This window comes from Amblyraja radiata, chromosome 28 (genome assembly GCF_010909765.2).
Source record: "Amblyraja radiata isolate CabotCenter1 chromosome 28, sAmbRad1.1.pri, whole genome shotgun sequence".
NCBI classification, from domain to species: domain Eukaryota; kingdom Metazoa; phylum Chordata; class Chondrichthyes; order Rajiformes; family Rajidae; genus Amblyraja; species Amblyraja radiata.
The window spans coordinates 16,477,389-16,497,334 of record NC_045983.1 but is presented as its reverse complement, the minus strand read 5'-3'; the positions used below and the strand labels follow the sequence as shown (position 1 = coordinate 16,497,334).

General features: G+C 46.0%; 1 protein-coding gene across 5 annotated transcripts in view; it reads right to left on the bottom strand.

Moving 5' to 3' along the window:
• The window catches only part of camkk1 (calcium/calmodulin dependent protein kinase kinase 1), a 125,413-nt gene that overhangs the window by 16,921 nt on the left and 88,546 nt on the right, over nt 1-19,946 (bottom strand). For all 5 annotated transcript variants that reach the window (XM_033045922.1, XM_033045924.1, XM_033045923.1 and 2 more), the window contains 5 exons: nt 10,785-10,918; nt 8,238-8,274; nt 3,078-3,099; nt 2,881-2,969; nt 1,208-1,407 (listed from right to left, as the gene is read on the bottom strand). In XM_033045922.1, coding sequence (XP_032901813.1) covers nt 1,208-1,407; nt 2,881-2,969; nt 3,078-3,099; nt 8,238-8,274; nt 10,785-10,918 — 482 coding nt within the window. The remainder of the gene's footprint in view (nt 1-1,207; nt 1,408-2,880; nt 2,970-3,077; nt 3,100-8,237; nt 8,275-10,784; nt 10,919-19,946) is intronic.

The window sequence follows — 19,946 nt, the reverse complement described above, 5'->3', positions numbered from 1 at the left end:
AAATGTGGAGTATCTGCTCACAATCCAGTCAGAAGGAGGCAACTTTAATCCACAGCCTCCAGCTTTAATCCAGAGTTTGGCCTGAACTCATTACATTAGGAATCTATCCATTCTGTCTACTGACCCTTGAAACAAATCTAATGTCACACCACACACAGGGTGACCTTTAACCCAAAGGAGGGAGCCCATAAAGAGATTGATTGAGCAATATACTGATAGCCCCAAATATCTCTTTTCACCAAACATTATCCAAATGTAGCTCATCCTTGAAGACCATCCTTGTGCCCCCCCACCCACCTCTCCACTACAAATCTTGCTGCCCCCCCCCCCCCACCCACCTCTCCACTACAAATCTTGCTGCCCCCCCCCCCCCCACCCACCTCTCCACTACAAATCTTGCTGCCCCCCCCCCCCCCCCCCACCATGGCTGGAGACAGGCCTCTCATACCCTGTCTTCCCACACAGACATGTCACTATCAGTCCCACCCACTGCATCCGCCCAAAGCAAGTTCTTGCCTCAGAAGTCACATTCTCCCTTCCCTGAGGGAAACCGACAGTGATAGGATGAGGTGTTGGGGCTGGAGTTGGTTACAGAGATAGAGAGGGATTTAGGGACTGGAGGGATTACAGAGATTGGGATGGGCAGTGGGGCAGGCCTGTATTAACAGCATTATAGGCCCCCGGGCAAAGTAGTGCACTGGGGCCCCTACACTTCCAGTTTCTATATGCCAAATCAAATATGCCGTCATGCACAGGTGATGTTCTTCTCCGTTTTCATGTTCTACAATAACATTCTACAATACATAGATTAGCATGAGGCCCCTATGCTCGTGGGGCCCCGGGCAACTGCCCAGAGAGCCCATGCGTTAAGACAGCCCTGGTGTGGGGCCCAGAGGAGATTACAGAGAAGGGGGGAGGTTGTAGGGACGGGAAGCGGTTTTGAAGATAAGGTGGGATATTGCGACTGGAAGGGGGTTAAAGAAATAAGGAGGGTTATAGGGGCCGCAGAGGGGTTACAGAGATAAGAAGGGGTGGATTGTTTTATGAATCAGAATTTTACATTTTAAATATTGCCTGTCCGGAAATCACTGCCATTCAGAGCACGAGGCTGATTGAAGTGAATGAGTGTAGCGATGGAAATCACCAACCAGCTTTCCTTGCATGAGGGCTTCCATCCTCTGAGACATGGAGGCTCTCATCCACCTACCTTCCCGTGAAAGCTCTTCCGGGCTTCAGACAGCATCTCCGGTGCCATGAACGCTGGGGTCCCCGCCGTGCTGGACAACAAGGCATCGTTCCCTTCAAACTGGTTACTCACTCCGAAGTCGGCAATCTTAATGTGACCGTTATCCCCCAGCAGCAGGTTTGAGGGTTTGATATCTCGGTGGATGATCTTCTGGTAGTGTACTAGGGGAAGTGAAAGATCAAATCACTTTACCTTGCCAAAAACACCCATAAATGAAGAGTAAACCGAGGCCCATTTTTGGTTACACTTCACTCTGTGCGGGCAGTGGTGGTAGCAATGACACAGGAGAGAGGCCACAGCCTTGTTCGTGTTCAGCATGTCACGTGATACAGTGCAGATGAGCGGCGCAGCGGGTAGTGTTGCTGCGCCACAGCTCCAAAGACGCAGATCTGATCCTGACCTGATCCTGATTGTGTGAAAAGTGCACGTTCTCCCTGTAACCGTGGGGGTTTCATCCAGATGCTCCCATTTCCTCCCACATCTCAACGTCAGATGGTCGGTAGCTTCATTGGTGGTTGGTGGAATATGTGGTGGGGTGGGGAGGGGGGGAATTAATGGGGTTGTGGGGAGAATCAAACAGGTTTAGGTTAGACACATGCACAATGGTCAGTGCAACTTGGGGGCCCGAGGATGTGTTTAACTGCATGACTCTCAACAATTCCAGGTGATTAGGCTAACTTCAAGTGACCCCATGACATAGAGATGGCAATGAGGTTTCTCTCCGATATTACTATTGGGCAGCGGATACAGATTGTGCAGTTCAGAGGATAGGGGAGTGGGAGATCCGGGGAAAGTGTGAGTGGAATGTTGAATGAGGGGGAGAGGTGTGAGATTCAGTTTGAGGGGAGGAGGATTCAGATTGAGGGGTTGGGAGTGGGATCGAGATTGAGGGGAGAGGGAATGGGGTGCAGATCAAAGTGAAGGAAGATGGAGGGGCCAGGATAAAGACTCTGATCCTAATGACCATGAAGCAAAAGATTCAGCACCCAGCCTCTTCCAAATGAGTATAACAATTATTCCCAATGTGTAATTTCTTCCCCTTTGTTAATCGGCTTCTAAATGACCCTTCCATAAGCTGTGGTGCTGTCCGATTCACCTCTATCCCATTGCAGATATTGGATTCTCTCTATGGAAATGGTGCGCTACATTGCTGAGAACTATATTCTGCACTCTTCCCCTTTGCTCTGCATATTGGGTTGGAGTGTAGGTCCATTTACGGGGGTAGCTAAGTACGGAAAGGGCATTGCGTGAGGAATGAGATCACCTCCTGAAGTCCTGTTACAGAAACCTCACTGGAGTCACAAGCATAACTTCCAACGCGATCATTTCATGATTAGTTTTACTCCAAATGGAAACAATCAGAAAATAATCATTTTTAAGATATTATTATGAAACATTTCTCATCGAGATTTTTTTCTCCCCTTATTTTGCATTTTGGAAAATATTTCAAATGGTTTTAAGTTGTTTTTTTGAACGTAGAGCTAAACGTTACTTTTAATACTTTAATCAGGTTACAATTTTTTCAAGATGACCATCAGGGTAAAACAACAAAAGGTACTGCAACGGAGATTAATATCAAATATGATCACTATGTGGAAGGCAGTTGCTATGGCAACATGGTGTTTGACACTCACAATATTCAATGCCCAAGATGATATCTCTGAAGTAGAAATGAGCCTGTTTCTCCGAGAATGGATTGTCGGACGGCACCTCCATCACAGGGCTGGAACGGTGGGAAATAAAAGATGTATGAAAGAGGGGAGTTAGAACCTCAACAGCATCACGCGTTATAAAAAGGCCATGCTTATTAATGATTCACTGCTGAACTTACCCTTTGCTCATCAGCTCGAATACTGCAAGCACAAGAAAAGGACAGAAAATGGACATGAATGTAAAAAAAAATCAAACAGAAGTATGACAATATATTCTGGCATATTAATAAGGCAACAAATATATTCTTAATAAGGCTACAAATATAGTTCTAAATATTGTAATCTATTCTACTTTAAATAACTTGGTGTACAATTTGTTTAAACATTTTTACAATCTTGTTTTTGCTCTCCATGGCCGTGAGCCAATCTGCAACTTCAAGTGTATCGTAGAAGCTTTGATGCCAATGTTTATTTGCATTACACTGAGGAACTAGCCAGTGTAGAACTTGTGTTAACATTTTAATGCACATTTCTGGGAAAGTTAACACTAGTTGCTACAAGTGACGGGACGTTTGATGTGAGGTTTTTCTGTTTCCCGATGCAGTTCATCTGGTTTTCAGATGTGCAACTCCCAAAATCAGTCTCCAGTGCAGTTTTTAACCACACAGGTACCCAGTACCACTGGTGTTGTTCACTCACACCTTCAGCTCAGGCTGAAGGCACCACCGCTTTTTGCATTGAAGGGTCAGGTACATCTCTTTCAGTCATAAACAGAGCTGCAAAAACAGGGAGACTGATCTAAACTGGGAACTCAGTAAACATTCCCTCCGCCCCCACACAATTGCAGCTGCAATTCCCTCAAGACTCAGTGATCAGAAATGCCAGGAGAAATTCTCAAGCTGAAAAATGTTTCTGTACTAATCAGATGAGAAGTGAGTAAGATGCAGATGGATGCCTCACATAAGAGGTGGTGCCCAACACACGGTGTGCCCAGGCTTCCCTGGGAGCCACCCTCCGATCAACACCACCCTCTGTGTGAACTATTTCCCCTCTCACCTTAAACCTATGTCCTCTGGTTCTTTATTACCCTACTCCGGGAAAAAGACTCTATAAGATCTTATACACCTCGATATAAGGTCAACCCTCACCCTTCTGCACTCCAAGAAATAAAATCCTAACCTGCCCAACGTCTCGCTGGCAACAAGCTCGTAAATCGTCTCTGCACTCTTTCTAACAACGGCATTTTCTAGCTTTATGGCACATTGATGGAAATACAGGAGCAGACCCCTGCAAGGCCCCACCAATGCATTACCGAGGTGATCCAGCCGGTTACATAGTCAGCATGGCACCCAGGGTGGTTCCGTGGGAGGCCAATCGATGGTAGAGTCGGGAGCACCAACACTCAACAACCCGACTGGGGGAGTGAAAGGGAAAACCACGCAGTTCTGTGTCAGAGACCCTTACCCAGGTGTACAGGGTACCACACTCCTACACTGATAGATGAACTCCATAGAAAAGCAACTGGTGTTGTGTAAACTGTGAATGTGTGCTTAGGAAAGAGGTGGACCTACTAGTCAATCTCTGCCCTAACAGAGATGTGTGCAGAGGCCAGGGGCATCTATGGTGACACTCAAGGTTGGTAGAAAGGGAGAAATATCTTCATGGGGAAAGATGCTTTAGTGCGTTCCTCAAGAAATTTATTAATGGGAACAATAAATAGGAAGAAGATTAGACCTTATTGCCTTCCATAATAGTGAGACATGTGGGGAATCCACTGTGGTGGATGTTTATGTTAACTTTTATGTATGTTGCTTTTTTTTTAGTATGGCTGTATGGTAATTCGAGTTTCACTGTACCTTAATTGGTACATGTGACCTTTGAACCTCTGAACCTTTGAATTGGAATTCACGACAAGGGACTTTTATTGAAGAGGAGAAGCGGAACAAAGTTCTGTTATGTAATCAGTAGAAACTGTGGGGCAATAAAAACGACAGCATTTCAAGAGCATCGAGAACAACAGCAGTGTTGACAGTACTCAGCGTCAGTAGCCACTGTGAAGCAAGGTCTGATGACATCGACCAACAACACTTGTCAACAGACCCTCAGATAACAAGAGACTGTTTCATCTTAATCTCTACAGTTGTGAGGTGAAGGACACTAATATCCTGGCTGCGATAGGAATAGGAGAGAGATGGTTTAAAATGCTGCATCGTTGTTTCAGAAGTGATGTTAATAATGTGATTTAAAATGGCAATAGGGGGAAGGAAATGGCAAAAGCCAGGAGCTGGTCTTGTAAATGCAGTGAGCAATGCAAGGTATCGAAATGTACTGGAACTTTTAAACATATACATTTTAAGAAAAGGGAAATTATAGCCTCACATCAGTGGCGGGGAAACTACTGGAGATAGGATTTACTTACATTTAGAAAAGAATGGGCTAATTAGGGACAGTCAACATGGCTTTGTGCGGGATAGATCATGTCTTACTAACTTGGTTTAGTCTTGAGGAAGTGATGAAGATTATTGATGAGAGTAGGGCAGTGGATGTTGTCTACATTTAGTAAGGCATTAAGATGTATGGGTCTTGGAAGTTTGGATTCAGAACTGGCTTTCACACAGAAGACAGAGACTAGTGGTGTAAGGGCTGTGATCAGTGGTGCTCTGCAGGGATCAGTGCTACAACGTCTGTTGTTTGTGATATACATACTTAGACAAAAATACAGATGGGCTGGTTAGTAAGTTTACAGATGACACATAATTTGGAGGAGTTGCGAACAATGAGGAAGGTTGCCGAAGGATACACGAGGAAAGATCTGTTACAGGCAGGGGTGGAGAAATAGCAGATGGAGTTTAATCCCGACAGGTGTGAGGTGTTGCACTTTGTGAAGTCAAACATAAGGGGAACGTATATAATTAATGGAAGGATCCATAACAGCATTGAAATACAGGGGGATCTTGAGGTCCAAGTCTGTCACTTCCCAAAAGTGGCAACAGAAGTCAATAACAACAGCAGGCGTCTGATACACTTGGCTTCACCGGTTGGGGCATTGAGTATAAGCGTCAGAAAGTTATGTTGTAGCTTTATTGAACTTTGCTGCTTTTGGAATATTGTGTGCAGTTCTGATCATACCATTACAGTAGGCGCATAGAGGCTTTGGATAGAGTGGAGAAGAAGTTCGCCAAAACGCTGCCAGGAATAGAGCTTCATTGTATTGTTTTGTCTGGAGCGTGAGAGGCTGAATGAAGACCTCATGGAGGTTTATAAAATTATAAGGATACAGTAGATAAGATAGGTTGCCCTAACTTTTTTTCCCCAGGGTAGAATTGTCACTTACTAGTGGGCATAGCTGTAGATCACAGGGAGATATGTGGGGTAGGTTTTATTTACACAGAGAGTGGCAAGTGCCTGGAATGCGCTGCCAGGGGGTGGTGATGGAAGCAGATATGACAGTGGCTTTTAAGAGGCTTTCAGATAGGCACACAGATCTGTGGATAACAGAGGCATTTGGAGCACATGAGGGCATAAGGGATTCGTTTAAGTAGGTATTGGATTCTGCACTGAAGTCGTGGGCCAGAGGGCCCGTTTCTACGCTTAGTGTCTTGTGTTCTATGTAGGTAAGTGATAGAATCTGCAAAAAGATAATGGGAATGTGGGATTAGAATGTTCTGCTAACCTATACATGGCGACTGTTTTATAATAGGGCAAACTTAAAATGAAGTAAAGCAAGTCAGATCCCCTCTGAGCTGACCAGAGGCTGAGTATGAGTGTTTACATGGGCAACATGCTGGTATTATCCTATGCTGTAAGCGACAAAAGCATTTGAGGCAGGACTGTGGTATGTCCTTCAGATTCCCAAGTGGTTAAACCAAAGAAAAGCTTTGTCTGTGAAACGTGCAGCTCAAAGTGACGGCCCGGTCTGGCTAGAGGACGTTTAATTCACATTGTTTAAGAGGGAACTGCAGATGCTGGTAGACAAAAGTGCTGGAGAAACTCAGCGGGTGCGGCAGCATCTACAGAACGAAGGAAATAGGCTTTTTTCGGTAGGGCACGAACGGGCAGAGAAAATAGGTCTACCAGGACAGTCAGGTTTGTGGATTTTGGAGAGAAGCTATTCACATTGGACGGGCAGACTGACAGACCCTTGTTCACATTGGGAGTGAGCAGCCTGGGCCCACACATCCAGATAACATGGAGGCAGTACAGAACGGAAGGCCAGTCGGTAAAGAGCCCGCAGCCTCAGTGGTCAGGCTGGAGAATATCACGTGGCTAACTGTAGGGATAAAGAACAAGAACAAGAACCATCGGGTCTGCCACTCGAGGAGGAACCAACCAAGTCAGTTAACCCAAGGCAGACTGGTTAGCACACAACAAAAAGGCTTTTCACTGGACCTCGGTACACGTGACAATAAACTAAACTAAACTAAACTACACAAACTAGACACTGCGCTCAGCCTGAACCTGTACCCAGCCACTGTCACCCAAGCGGGGGGTACCAGTAAAATCATTTAAACGCCTTGAAAGCAACACAGCTTGGTGATTTGTAAAGTGGCTGTTTTGTAGAAGCTGTAAGGCGCGACTTGAATGAAATTAGATGGTTCGCAGTGAAACTTCAAAGGAGAATGGGATTGGAAAAGACTCTCTTCCTCCAAACCTGCAGAGGAATTGTCTTTCATAGTTTGGTGAGGCTTGTCAGGACATCAAGGGGAACTCCCATGTTTTTCCTCCTATTGAGTGATAAAGGTGGATTCCATGCACCTGAGGGAGCAGAGAGCAGAGTGGGAATAGGGCACCTCAGGCAGTGTAGCACTGCCTTCACTTTGCATTAGAGATGTAGCCTGGTTTTCTATGGACTGGTGCAATAACCGATGATACGGGAGTGTGACTGACACTCGGAGAGCACAGGAGGATGAACGGATGGAGACTGGCCCTCTGAGAGGTTGTTGTCCTGTGGGACCACAGGTACGTGTCCCGCCAGCAGGAAGCTGGGACTGAGAGCACTTCAGTCCTGAGAGGGGGAAATCCAGCCATTCTCCCTGCTCCCCTCCCACTGCTGGAGGCTGTGGAGGTGAGCTTCCAGCTCGGAGCGACCATGGACTGACCTCCCTTCCCATCCACCTCAGTCCTGAATCCATAGTCAGAGAGCTAATGTCAGCAGAGACGGAGAAGAAATATCTGTTGATTGAGAGGAAACACAGCAGCACAGCGAAAAAAAATCTTACAGGAGGGTGGCAAAGGAAGCAAAGGACATTCTTGTCCAACACAGTGAAAACACGATCTACTACAGTATTGCTGCAATACCACAGGCATTTCCCTCCATACTACAACAGCCAAATACATACCCATGTGTAGATTATCTTCAGTGGGGTCATCCAGAACCTGAAAACAAGAGAGAGAATTCACACAAATGGGAAATAAGAGGACAGAAAATCCTGAATATATATAGCGCCTTTCACAAGTTCCAGAGGTCCCAATGGACTGGGGAACCAGTGAGGGAGTTTTGAACTGTTGTGATATAGGAACAGCATCTTCCCCGCTGTTAACACCCTCCTGAACAGACCTTTCATACACAAAGAATGATTATCGATCTTCCAATCTACGTTGTTGCAGATCTTGCACTTTTTTCAAATGCGTTTTCTCTGTAACGGTAATACTGTATTCTGTACTCCTGGCTTTAAATCGGCCTTTAAATGGATATGAAGAGAGTGGAGGGATATAAATTACATGAGATTAATTTAATTCTGCATCACATTCACTATAAACACTGTGGGCCGAAGGGCCTGTTACTGTGCTGTATTGTTCTAAGTTCTACTCAGTAGAGTCATGGGGTCATACAGCATGGGGAAAAGGCCATTCAGCCCACCATGTCCATGCCAGCCCACAGATCCATATCCTTAGTAAACCCACATTCTAGCCCTTGGCTGAAAGCTTTCTATGCCCAGCATTTCGGGTGATACTAAATTATCTCAAAATCCATCCATCCAAATTAAAACGTGCGGCCATGATTACAATGTTGGACATCAGATTTTACGCACTCTCTTGTTAACCTAAAGATTTCCCCCAAACTGAATACCTGCTGCGGTGGAATATTCAGGGTCAGTCTGAGGGGAGTGATGCCTTGTGCAGGCTGAGCTACTGGAGTGGGTCCAGGTACTGGGGTCCACCTGCTCGAAATTTGTCTCAGATCCCCACCTGGCTGTGACAAAGCTGTCAGTGGGCAGAAGCCTGGTGGATCAAATAACATGACCGGACATCTTAAGATAAAGCAGTGTTAGTGTAGGAGCACATTGAAAGGCCACGCGGAGTCATTGTTCGAAGTAATGAGCGATTTATTAAAACTGGTGAGCGCCAGGAGACCAGTCTAAGCTGATCTCCTGAGCGTGACATTGGTACAGCTTTTACCTTCTCAGCTGACAAAGTTACACAGAAACTTGATTAACCGTGAAACCAGGTCTTGATTGCAGAATGGAGGTTACAGAAAGGCTTAGGTAACAAACTACGTCTTAATTACTGAATAAAATGATTATCCACAAGTCCAACTTCATTTACAGTAGATTGAATTTTCAGTTATAATAATGGGTGCACGCTATTATTTGATCTATGAAGTTCCTGAAACTTGGGTGTCATCACTGCTGCATTTCATGTCTCTACTTTTAGGCTTTGTCTGCAGTTCCCTGTCACCAAATTAGCACAATCCACATCCCCATATACTAGGTATTAGCCCTCACTATTCTTTTCCCTACAACAGCCGGGGAAACGATTAAAAGGGGGTGGGCGTACTTGGTGACAGTTCAACAGTAAGGAAATTCAGTGACATTCCTCGTGGGAGGGTGAGGGCATGGAAGACAGGCCTGGATTGCCTGATCACCATTTCCCCGGTTGATGCATTTGCCAAATGTGTAGAAATTGCTTCAGAAAAAGAACTGATTAATGTAAGACATAATCTAATTCAATTTAAAATTGTACATAGATTATATTATTCAAAAACAAGATTGAACAAATTTTATCCAAATATATCCGCCACTTGTGATAAATGTCTAGCCCAAAAGGCAACTATAACACACTCCTTAGTTTCCTGCATAAAACTTTATAGATTTTGGAATGATATTTTTGAAATATTTACAAAATTATTCAAGACAAGAATGGAACCTAATACTGAAATGATTATATTTGGCGTAATGGAAGATGGGAATAAATTGAACACATCTCAAAATCTATTCCTTAACTATGGTTTAATAATAGCAAAAAAATTAATTCTTAAATTTTGGAAGGGTACATCAATACCAACGCTTAAAATGTGGATTGCAAGTATGTTGGACACCGCTCATCTTGAGGAAATGCGATTCCTCCTAATGGATAAAGCAGACCAATTCATAACGAGTTGGTCTCCATTCGTCGTTTTTTTGGAATCATATGGTGCAACACAATTGTAAAAAATAACTGTTTCAGGACTGGACGAGGGTTGGTCAATAATTATCTCCTTTTCTTTTTTTTATTTTCTTTTCTTTTCTCTATTCTCTCTCTCAACTTTCTTCATTTACTCGTTTTCTTTTTTCACACACTATATATTTCACATCTTTCTATCCTTTACTATCTAACTTCTTTTTCTTATTCTAATCTTTTTTCAGTGTAATAAAAAAAAAAAAAAGAAGTTGTACATAAAATGTATTATGAAAATATATATTAGGCACTTTGGTGCCATATGACTGTACTTACTTCTAATAAAATAAAATATTAAAAAAAAAAAAGAAAAAAAAAAAAGAAAAAGAACTGATTGGCACATTGAGCGATCGATGGCCATCATCGTACCAATGAACCTGGTTCAGCCAAGGCCTACGTTTAGCATGAAATGAAAACATTGTCAGTGGGTCAACATCTAAGCAACTCACCTCCATTAGTTTCACTATGTTGGGATGGTCAAGTTTCTTCAGTATGGCTATCTCCTGGTAGACCCGCTCCAGGGGCGCTGGAGCCTTGGGCTGCTCTCCAGATGGGGGCTTTGATCCCCGAGGAGGGGGGCGACCTGGAATCCAGAGCAAAGAGTGATGTATCATTATGAATAAAGGACGCAACCTTACTCAGAATGTTGCAACAGGGAAGCTCAGGCATAGTTCAAGTGTAGAGGCTGGTGTTTCATGGTTGGGCAATGTGATGCAAGCAATCTTGAGGACTCATTGCAAATTGTTGTCCTAAACTGCACTCCTAGTACAGGCCAAAGAACATGCTTCATTGAGTGCCTGATAGTATTAGTTATATTTTTCCTGCTTAGGTTTTAAAATGGGCATTGACTCCTGGACCTAGTCAGCATAAACCATCTGCAACTGGATTGTCACTGTCCAGACCCATGGACGTCAGTCAGCAAGAGTAAATGACAAAACGCTCTCCACAATAATTCTCAACTCCGGTGTCCCACAAGGGTGTGATCGCAGACCATTTCTAAACACCCTATACACTCACGACTGTATGGACAAATTATGCTCTAACTCCACTTACAAGTTTGCAGATGACACCGCCGTAGTGGCCGGATCTCAAACAATGTTGAGGCAGAGTAGTGGAAGAAGATTTAGAGCTCAGTAGCATGGCATTAAGACAAGAACCAGTCCTTCAAAGTCAGCAAAATGAAACAACTAATCATCGATTTCAGGAAGCACGGTGGTGTACATGACCCAGTCTGCATCACCATGAAGTTGAGATAGTTGAGAGCTTCAAGATCCTAGACATAAATGTCACCAATAACCACAATGGCCAAGAAATCACCCACACCATCAGAAGACTAAGGAATTTCAGCATGGCTCCAATGACCGCACCATTCCCCACGGCCACGCTCTGCCCTTGGGCCATCTTCCTTTCAGAATGATCAGACATGCCCCTGTATCGTGGCTTTTGAGTTGCCCCTCTCTGCCGGACGTACCACTAGATCAAAGGTCAACAGGCAAGGAGCAAGAGTTTACAAATTTTGGTACATTTTCACCACTTCCCTTTGTACCAGTTTATGGTGTTCAGACTCCAGCCTACCCTGGAATGGTGGCGAGGAATTTGTTGGTTTGTAATCCAGCACTTGCACTTTCTTGTATCTCACAAGGAACTAATATGTGGAGACAATGCAATAAAACTTTCAAGATTTTGACAAGATTGTTACTGTGACAGGCATTAATGTTGTTTAGTTGATCGCTGCCAACAGGAGCTGGTCCAAGTTTCTAGCTCGCTGATTTATTTATTAACACGATAATGTTGGAGACTGCAATCTGATCCCGAACACTCGTCTTTGCAGCTCTACGTTTGGCAGCTGTGTGAAGATTAAACTTTGAACAATGCGCATTGAACTGTTCAACGTCAACCTGCTCAACAACCCGAGCAAAACCAGTTGGGCCACAAGTGTGGATTCACACAATCCAGGGGAGCGGGAAATGTTTCTTATGTTTTGTTCAGACTTTCTACAGAGACACAGAGGCCAACAATGATTCCTGAGTAAGAAAAGACCTGAGGAACTGGATATCCCTTCTTCATAATAAGTGAGGAAAGGGAAAGGGAGAGACAGAAAGAGAGACAGAGAGACAGAGAGACAGAGAGAGAGACAGCGTGACAGGGAGACAGAGAGAGACAGTCAAAAACTGAGGCAGAGAGAGACAGTTAGAAACAGGGAGATAGGGAGATAGGGAGACATAGATACAGAGGGACATTCAATTACAGAGAGACAGATAGACAGATGTACAGAGACAGAGAGACAGAGAGACAGAGAGACAGATGTACAGAGACAGAGAGACAGAGAGACAATGACAGACAGAGAAAGGGGAGGAAAGAGGGAGAAAGAAAGAAAAAGAAATGAACAGAAAGGCAGAGGACCAAACGAGGAGAAAGAAAGAGAGGGATGGAGAAAGAAGAGGTAGCGAAAGAGAGACGAGAGAAAGACAGAGAAAATGAGAGTTGAATAGAGAGAGAGGAGTGCATGACTTGGGTGAGATGGAAACAAGGTGCTGGAAAGGGAGAACCGATGCAGCTACATGCAGCATAAGCAGCTGAGCCACCCAATCACAGAGAAAATAGTGAGTGCTTGGAATGCACTGCCAGGGTTAGTAGTGGAGGCAGATACAATAGTGCCATTTAAGTGGCTTTTGGATAGGCATACGGTTATGCAGGGAATTTAAGGCAGGCCCGTACGAAGCTTTTCGTACGAAGAAAAGGGGGTGGCATGACAGGATTACAAAAAACTTAATGTGAAATAATGTGCGCGCTGCGCACATCACGAACGCGAAGCGTGAAGTTCCTCGATGCCAGGGTCCAGGCCGGAAGCTCAGGGGTTTTAGATGCTCTCTGATCCATTCTGAGCCTTATTTTGGAGCATTTTTGCACCAAATTTATGACCAATATTTCAGAAATTAACAGGAACCTGAGAGGTAGCTTTTTCACACAAAGGGTGCTGGGTGTATGGAACGAGCTGCCAGAGTAGGTAGTTAACGCTGGGACTATCCTAATGTTTAAGAGACATTTGGACACGTACATAGATAGGACAGATTTGGATCGATATGGGCCAAACGCGTGTGAGTGGGACTAGTTTAGATGGGACATGTCGGTCGGTGAGGGCAAGTTGGGCTGAAGGGCCTGTTTCCATATTGCATCATTCTATGACTAAAAAGTGAAGAAGAAAAATGCATGTAGATAAGTAGAGCAGATTTAAAAGAGGAGTGAAATGTAAAGGCAGAGAAAGGAACATAGGAAAGGAGGGGGGAGAGTGGGCTTGGGCAGATGGGTGAAGGGAAAATAGTCACAAAGTGCTGAAGTAACTCAGCGGGTCAGGCAGCATCTGTGGAGAACATGGATAGATGATATGTCACAGAGTGCTGGAGTAACTCAGTGAGTCAGGCAACATCTCTGGAGAAAAGGTATAGATTATATTTCGGGTCAAGACCGTTCTTCAGTAATATTCATGATGTGCCATGCATAGACATTCCTGAATGTTACCCAAACCATCGTGAGCTACTTTGTTACGGTGCTTGCCCTCTCCTATAACATCTCTGCTGCCTTGGGTGATGCAGGACAGGACACAAGCTTTGGGACACGGTGTGAAGCTGTTGTCGTCTGTCCCAGCCTGGTAAAAACCTGGATGGAGTGGATGTGGAGAGGATGTTTCCACTAGTGGGAGAGTCTAGGACCAGTGGCCACAGCCTCAGAAATAAAAGACATTCCTTTAGGAAGGAGATGAGCAGGAATTTCTTAAGTCAGAGTGTGGTGAACTGTGGAATTCATTGCCACAGCTGTGGAGGTCAAGTCAATGGACATTTTTTCAGGAGGAGATTGATAGATTCTTGATTGATACGGGTGTCAGAGGTAATGGGGAGAAGGCAGGAGAATGGGTTTGAGAGGGAAAGATAGTCATAGAGTGATACAGTGTGGAAACAGGCCCTTCGGCCCAGCATGTCCCATCTGCACTAGTCCCACCTGCCCACATTTGATCCATATCCCTCCAAACCTGTCCTATCCATGTACCTGTCTAACTGGTTCTTAAATGTTGCGATAGTCCCCGCCTCAACTACCTCCTCTGGCAGCTGGTTCCATACACCTACCACCCTTTGTGTGAAAAACATACCCCACAGATTCCAATTAAATCTTTTGCCCTTCACCTTAAACTTATGCCCTCTGCTCCTTGATTCACTTACTCTGGGCAAAAGACTCAACCATATCTATTCAAATCATGATTTTATACACCTCTATTAGATCATCCCTCATCCTCCTGTGCTCCATGAAATAGAGTCCCAGCCTACTCAACCTCTCCCTATAGCTCTGGCTCTCTAGTCCTGGCAACATCCTCATAAATCTTCACTGTACCCTTTCAAGTTCGATGACATCTTTCCTATAACATGGTGCCCAGAATTGAACACAATACTCTGAATACGGTCTCACCAACTTCATATGCAACTGCAACATGACCTCCCAACTTCTATACTCAGCCTGACCCGCTGAGTTACTCCAGCACTCTGTGAAACGTCACAGAACAGGGCAAGATTAGCAAGTTTGCTGATGATACAGAAGTGAGTGGTTTTGCAGATAGTGAAGATGGTTGTGAAAGATTGCAGCAGGATCTGGATCAATTAGCCAGGTGAGCAGAGGAATGGTTGATGGTTGCATGGTTCCTTGAAGGTCGTGTCGCAGGTATATCAGGTGGTCAAAAAGTATTTTGGCACTTTGGCCTTCATCAATTAGAGTATTGAGTATAGAAGTTGGGAGGTCATGTTGCAGTTGTATAAGACGTTGGTGAGACCGCATTTAGAATATTGTGTTCAGTTCTGGGCACCATGTTATAGGAAGGATGTCAAACTGAAAAGAGTACACAGATCCCCATCCTGGATCAGTCCAATCAGGGTTGTGTCATCCGCAAACTTGAGAAGCTTGACAGAGGTGTCTGTGGAGGTGCAGTTATTGGTGTGGCGACAGTAGAGAGGGGAGAGTACGCATCTTGCGGTGCTCCTATGATGAGCGTTTGCGGGTCCGAGATATGCTTTCCCGCCTCACATGCTGCTTCCTGTCTGTCAGAAAGCTGGTGATCCACCGACAGAGGGGTTCAGGCACAGTCAACTCAGAATGTTTGGAGCGTAGTAGCTCTGGCACAATGGTGTTGAATGCAGAGCTAAAATCAATAAAACAATATCCTCGCATTGGTTCCCTGGCGGTCTAGATGCTGGAGGATGAAGTGCAGGCCCAGATTGACTGCATCATCCACAGATCTATTGGCCCAATATGCAAAATACAGATGGTCCAGCAGAGGGATTGTGATATTTTTCAGCTTGGCCAGCACAAGCCTTTCAACGGTCTTCATGACTACAATGCGACAAGCCTGTAGTTATTAATTCATGATTTTTTGTCTGTAAGGTAATCCTGTTAGTCTTTGTCCAAGATGGCTGCCGTGAAGGGAGATTGGACGCTGGCGCGCTTTAGCTGCCGCTGCTCTCTCTTCACATTGTGTTTTGATTTTTGTTTTTGGACTGAATTCTGTTTTCAATTTGTGTTTCTGTGATGTCTTTATTATTTATTTTATTCTGATTATATGTTTATATTCCTGTTAACCTATGTAAGGTGTCCTTGAGATGTCTGAAAGGCGCCCAATAAATAAAATTTATTATTATTATTATTATTATTAAGACCAGTAATCCTTACTTTTTTGGGTACAGGGACAATAGTGGAGACTTTGAAGCAGGCAGGGATTGGTTAAAAATAAGTAATTGGGTGTGAAGTGGTGATTGGAGTGGGGTGGGTGTAGAAGGGCCCAGTCTTTGCAGACTGAGGTCAGGCTGTGAGTGGGTGCGAAGTGTTGGTTGGGGTGGGAACCGGTCCACTCTTTTCATACTGGAGTCTTGCCTTAAGTAGGTGTGAAGTGGTGAATGGGAAGGAGAGGGTGCAGGGTCCATTCTTTGCAGACTGGGGTCTGGCTGTGTTTGTTGGGGAGGGGGTACCAGGGTTACGTTTCTGATTTTCAAACCTGCAGTAAAACTCATTCAGGTCGTTCGTCAGCTGACGATTGTCCAAAGAGCGGGGGGCTTTCCTCTTATAACTGGTGATTTCTTGCATGCCCTTCCAAACTGAAGAAGAGTCATTAGCTGACAACTTGCTCCTCAACTTCTCAGAGTACCTCAGCTCTGATTCCTTTTCTCAGTTCTTTATTGATTAGGCTATCTTTTAACTCTTTAACGATTAGGCTATCGGCTTGACTCATATTTGCCCCCAACCCCCCCCCCCCCCCCCCCCCCCACCCCGATCTCGAAATTGAAATGTTACATCTGTATATAATGATCCCATTAAAATGTGTATTTATGTCACAAACTATGGAATTCATATTTTTCAGTATTATTATCAAGGAAAAGAAAGCAGTTCCAATTGTTTGATATTATTTGATATTGTTTAATATTATTCATATGGAGAAAATATAATAGCTCTAAAACCTACATTAATTTTGCAATCTCACTAAAGATAATCCCCCTTTCCCTCTCCCCTCCCCCATCTCTCTCTCTCCCCTCCCTTGCGGGGGAGGGGGGGGCGAAGATGAAGGTGGCATGGGCCCAGCGGGCGAGGGGATGAAGGTGACGTGGGCCCAGCGGGGGTCAGTGGGGGTGGCGTGGGCCCATCAAGGGTCAGCGGGGGTGGCGTGGACCCATCAAGGGTCAGCGGGGGTGGCATTGGCCCAGCGGGGGTGGCGTGGGCCCAGCGGGGGTGGCGTGGCCCCAGCGGGGGTGGCGTGGGCCCAGCGGGGGTGGCGTGGGCCCAGCGGGGGTCAGCGGGGGTGGCGTGGACCCAGCGGGGGGTGGCGTGGGCCCAGCGGGCGTGGCGTGGATCCAGCGGGGTTGGCATGGGCCCAGCGGGGGTCAGCGAGGGTGGCGTGGACCCAGCGGGGGCCCAGCGGGGGTGGCGTGGACCCAGCGGGCATGGCGTGGACCCAGCGGGGGTGGCGGGAGCCCAGTGGGGGTCAGTGGGGGTGGCATGGGCCCAGCGGGGGTCAGCAATGGTGGCGTGGACCCATCAAGGGTCAGCGGGGGTGTGGTGGGCCCAGCGGGGGTGTCGTGGGCCCAGCAGAGGTGGCGTTAGCCTATCAGGGGTGGCGTGGGCCCACAGGGGTGGCGTGGGCCCAGCGGGGGTGGCGTGGACCCAGCGGGTGTGGCATGGACCCAGCGGCGGGTGGCGTGGGCCCAGCGGGGGTCAGCGAGGGTGGCGTGGACCCAGCGGGGGTGGCGTGGACCCAGCAGGGGTGGCGTGGGCCCAGGGGGGGTGGCGTGGGCCCAGGGGGGGTGGCGTGGGCCCAGGGGGGGTGGCGTGGACCCAGCGGGGGTCAGCGAGGGTGGCGTGGACCCAGGGGGGGTGGCGTGGACCCAGCAGGGGTGGCGTGGGCCCAGGGGGGGTGGCGTGGGCCCAGGGGGGGTGGCGTGGGCCCAGCGAGGGTGGCATGGACCCAGCGGAGGTCAGCGGGGGTGGAGTGAGCCCAGCGGGGGTGGCGTGGGCCCAACGGGGGTGGCATGAGCCCAGCGGGGGTGGTGTGGGGGGAAGATGGCTTGGGCCCCGGCGGCGGGGGGAGGCGAGGGGAGCGGGCTCCGCCGCAGTGGCGTCTGGTGTTGGGGTTACAGCCGTTGGGTTCAGATTCAGTCACTCTTGCCCGGCGACGGGAGAACAGAGAACTGGCCTTTTTCCAAAGTGGAAATGTTGGGGGGTTTTTCCAATTTGTTGTTTTTTTTCCAATTTTTTTTTTGGTGATTTTTTTCTTAGGGAGGAAAAAAGGGGGGGTGTGGTCGCACCCAACGCACCCCCCCTTCAAACGGCCATGTAAGGATATGGCTGATGCACAGCTTGGTAAAAGAAGGTCTTGGCATCATGTTCGACACAACAGTACCCACATTGTCTGTACTTGTGCGGTTCCTGAAGGCTTTGCATTCATGCCTCATCAAGTTATAATGACTAGGAACATTCTCCTCAGCTAATCAAGTGGGTCACTGAAAAAAAGACAAGTCTGTTGCACTAGTAGCCATCATCATTCGGAGTACAGAGTTGATCTCAGCCTGCTCCCGAGGTCTGAAATCGCAGAATGCTGCTCACTGATGCTCATTTTGGGCTTTACATGGACCACCAAGCTCCAGACCACATCACAGTCTTGATCAAAATATGGACCAAAGAACTAAATACCAAAGGCGAGACGAGTCTTTGACATCAAAGCAGCACTTGGCCAAATGGGGCATCAGGAAGTCCTGGTTAAGCTGAAGTCAATGGGATCCAGGGACAACATTCCATTGGCTGTAGTCGCATTTCACCAATCTGATTCTCTTTCTCGCAATGGAGATGACACATCCCGCCCTGTAACTACATTGTAGGTTAATTGTAACAAAGGGTGCAGCATCATACTCTGGAACCTCAAGCAGATTTCTGTGCGTCTCACCAATGTGAAAAGGAAGACAGTAGCAAATGCCTATGTCTGCCCTGTGGCAGAGACTGGTGATGTTGTAATGGGGAACAAAGAAACAGAAACGTTGAAACAACCACCTTTGCACAAGTTCCGCGAGCATTGCCACTTTTCATTTCACTGCACATCTCGTATGTGTATGTGACGAATAAACTTGACTTGACTTTGAATCTGTCCTCACTGGACAAGATACAATCACTGTGCCTGAAACAGCTGGAAACTGAATTCCTGCTGAGAGTGGGGATGGGACCTTAAAGTAGGTAATTTAACTAAAGAAGCTGAATTAAAAAAATAAAAATAAAAATTTAATTAAAAAAAATTAACAGGTCTAAAGCCCAACAATTCCACGGGATCAAATAATCTATAAATCTGATTTCTCAAACAAAATGCTGCAGACAAATCATCTTCCAAAAATCCCTGGAATCTGGAACAGTCCAGGCACACTCAAATGTGGTAAATATAACATAATTATCTAAGAAAGCAGAGAAAAAAGCTGGGCAACAATAAACCAGTTGGACTGACATCTGCTCTCAACAAAGAGGCAGGATCATCATTAACATACGATGAGTGTTTGACGGCACTGGGCCTATATTCACTGGAGTTTTAGAAGAATGAGGAGGGACCTCATTGAAACATACAGAATAGTGAAAGGCTTGGATAGAGTGGATGTGGAGAGGATGTTATACTAGTGGGAGAGTCTAGGACTAGGGGCCATAGCCTCAGAATTAAAGGACATTCTTTTAGGAAGGAGATGAGAAGGAAATTATTTAGTCAGAGGGTGGTGAATCTGTGGAATTATTTGGCACAGAAGGCTGTGGAGGCAGTCAGTGGATATTTAAGGCAGAGATAGATAGATTCTTAATTAGTACAGGTGTCAGATGTTACGGGGAGAAGGCAGGAGAACAGTTAGGAAGGAGTGATAGATCAGCCATGATTGAATTGAATAGACTTGATGGGCTGAATGGGCAAATTCTATCACATGATCTTATGATCTGTAATAAAGAATGTGAAGACAAGATGCGAAGAGGTTATAGAATCAGAAGTTGATGAGCCACAAAACACATCATTTTTTAATAATAATAATAATACATTTTAGAAGAGATATTGTGTTAGAAATGCA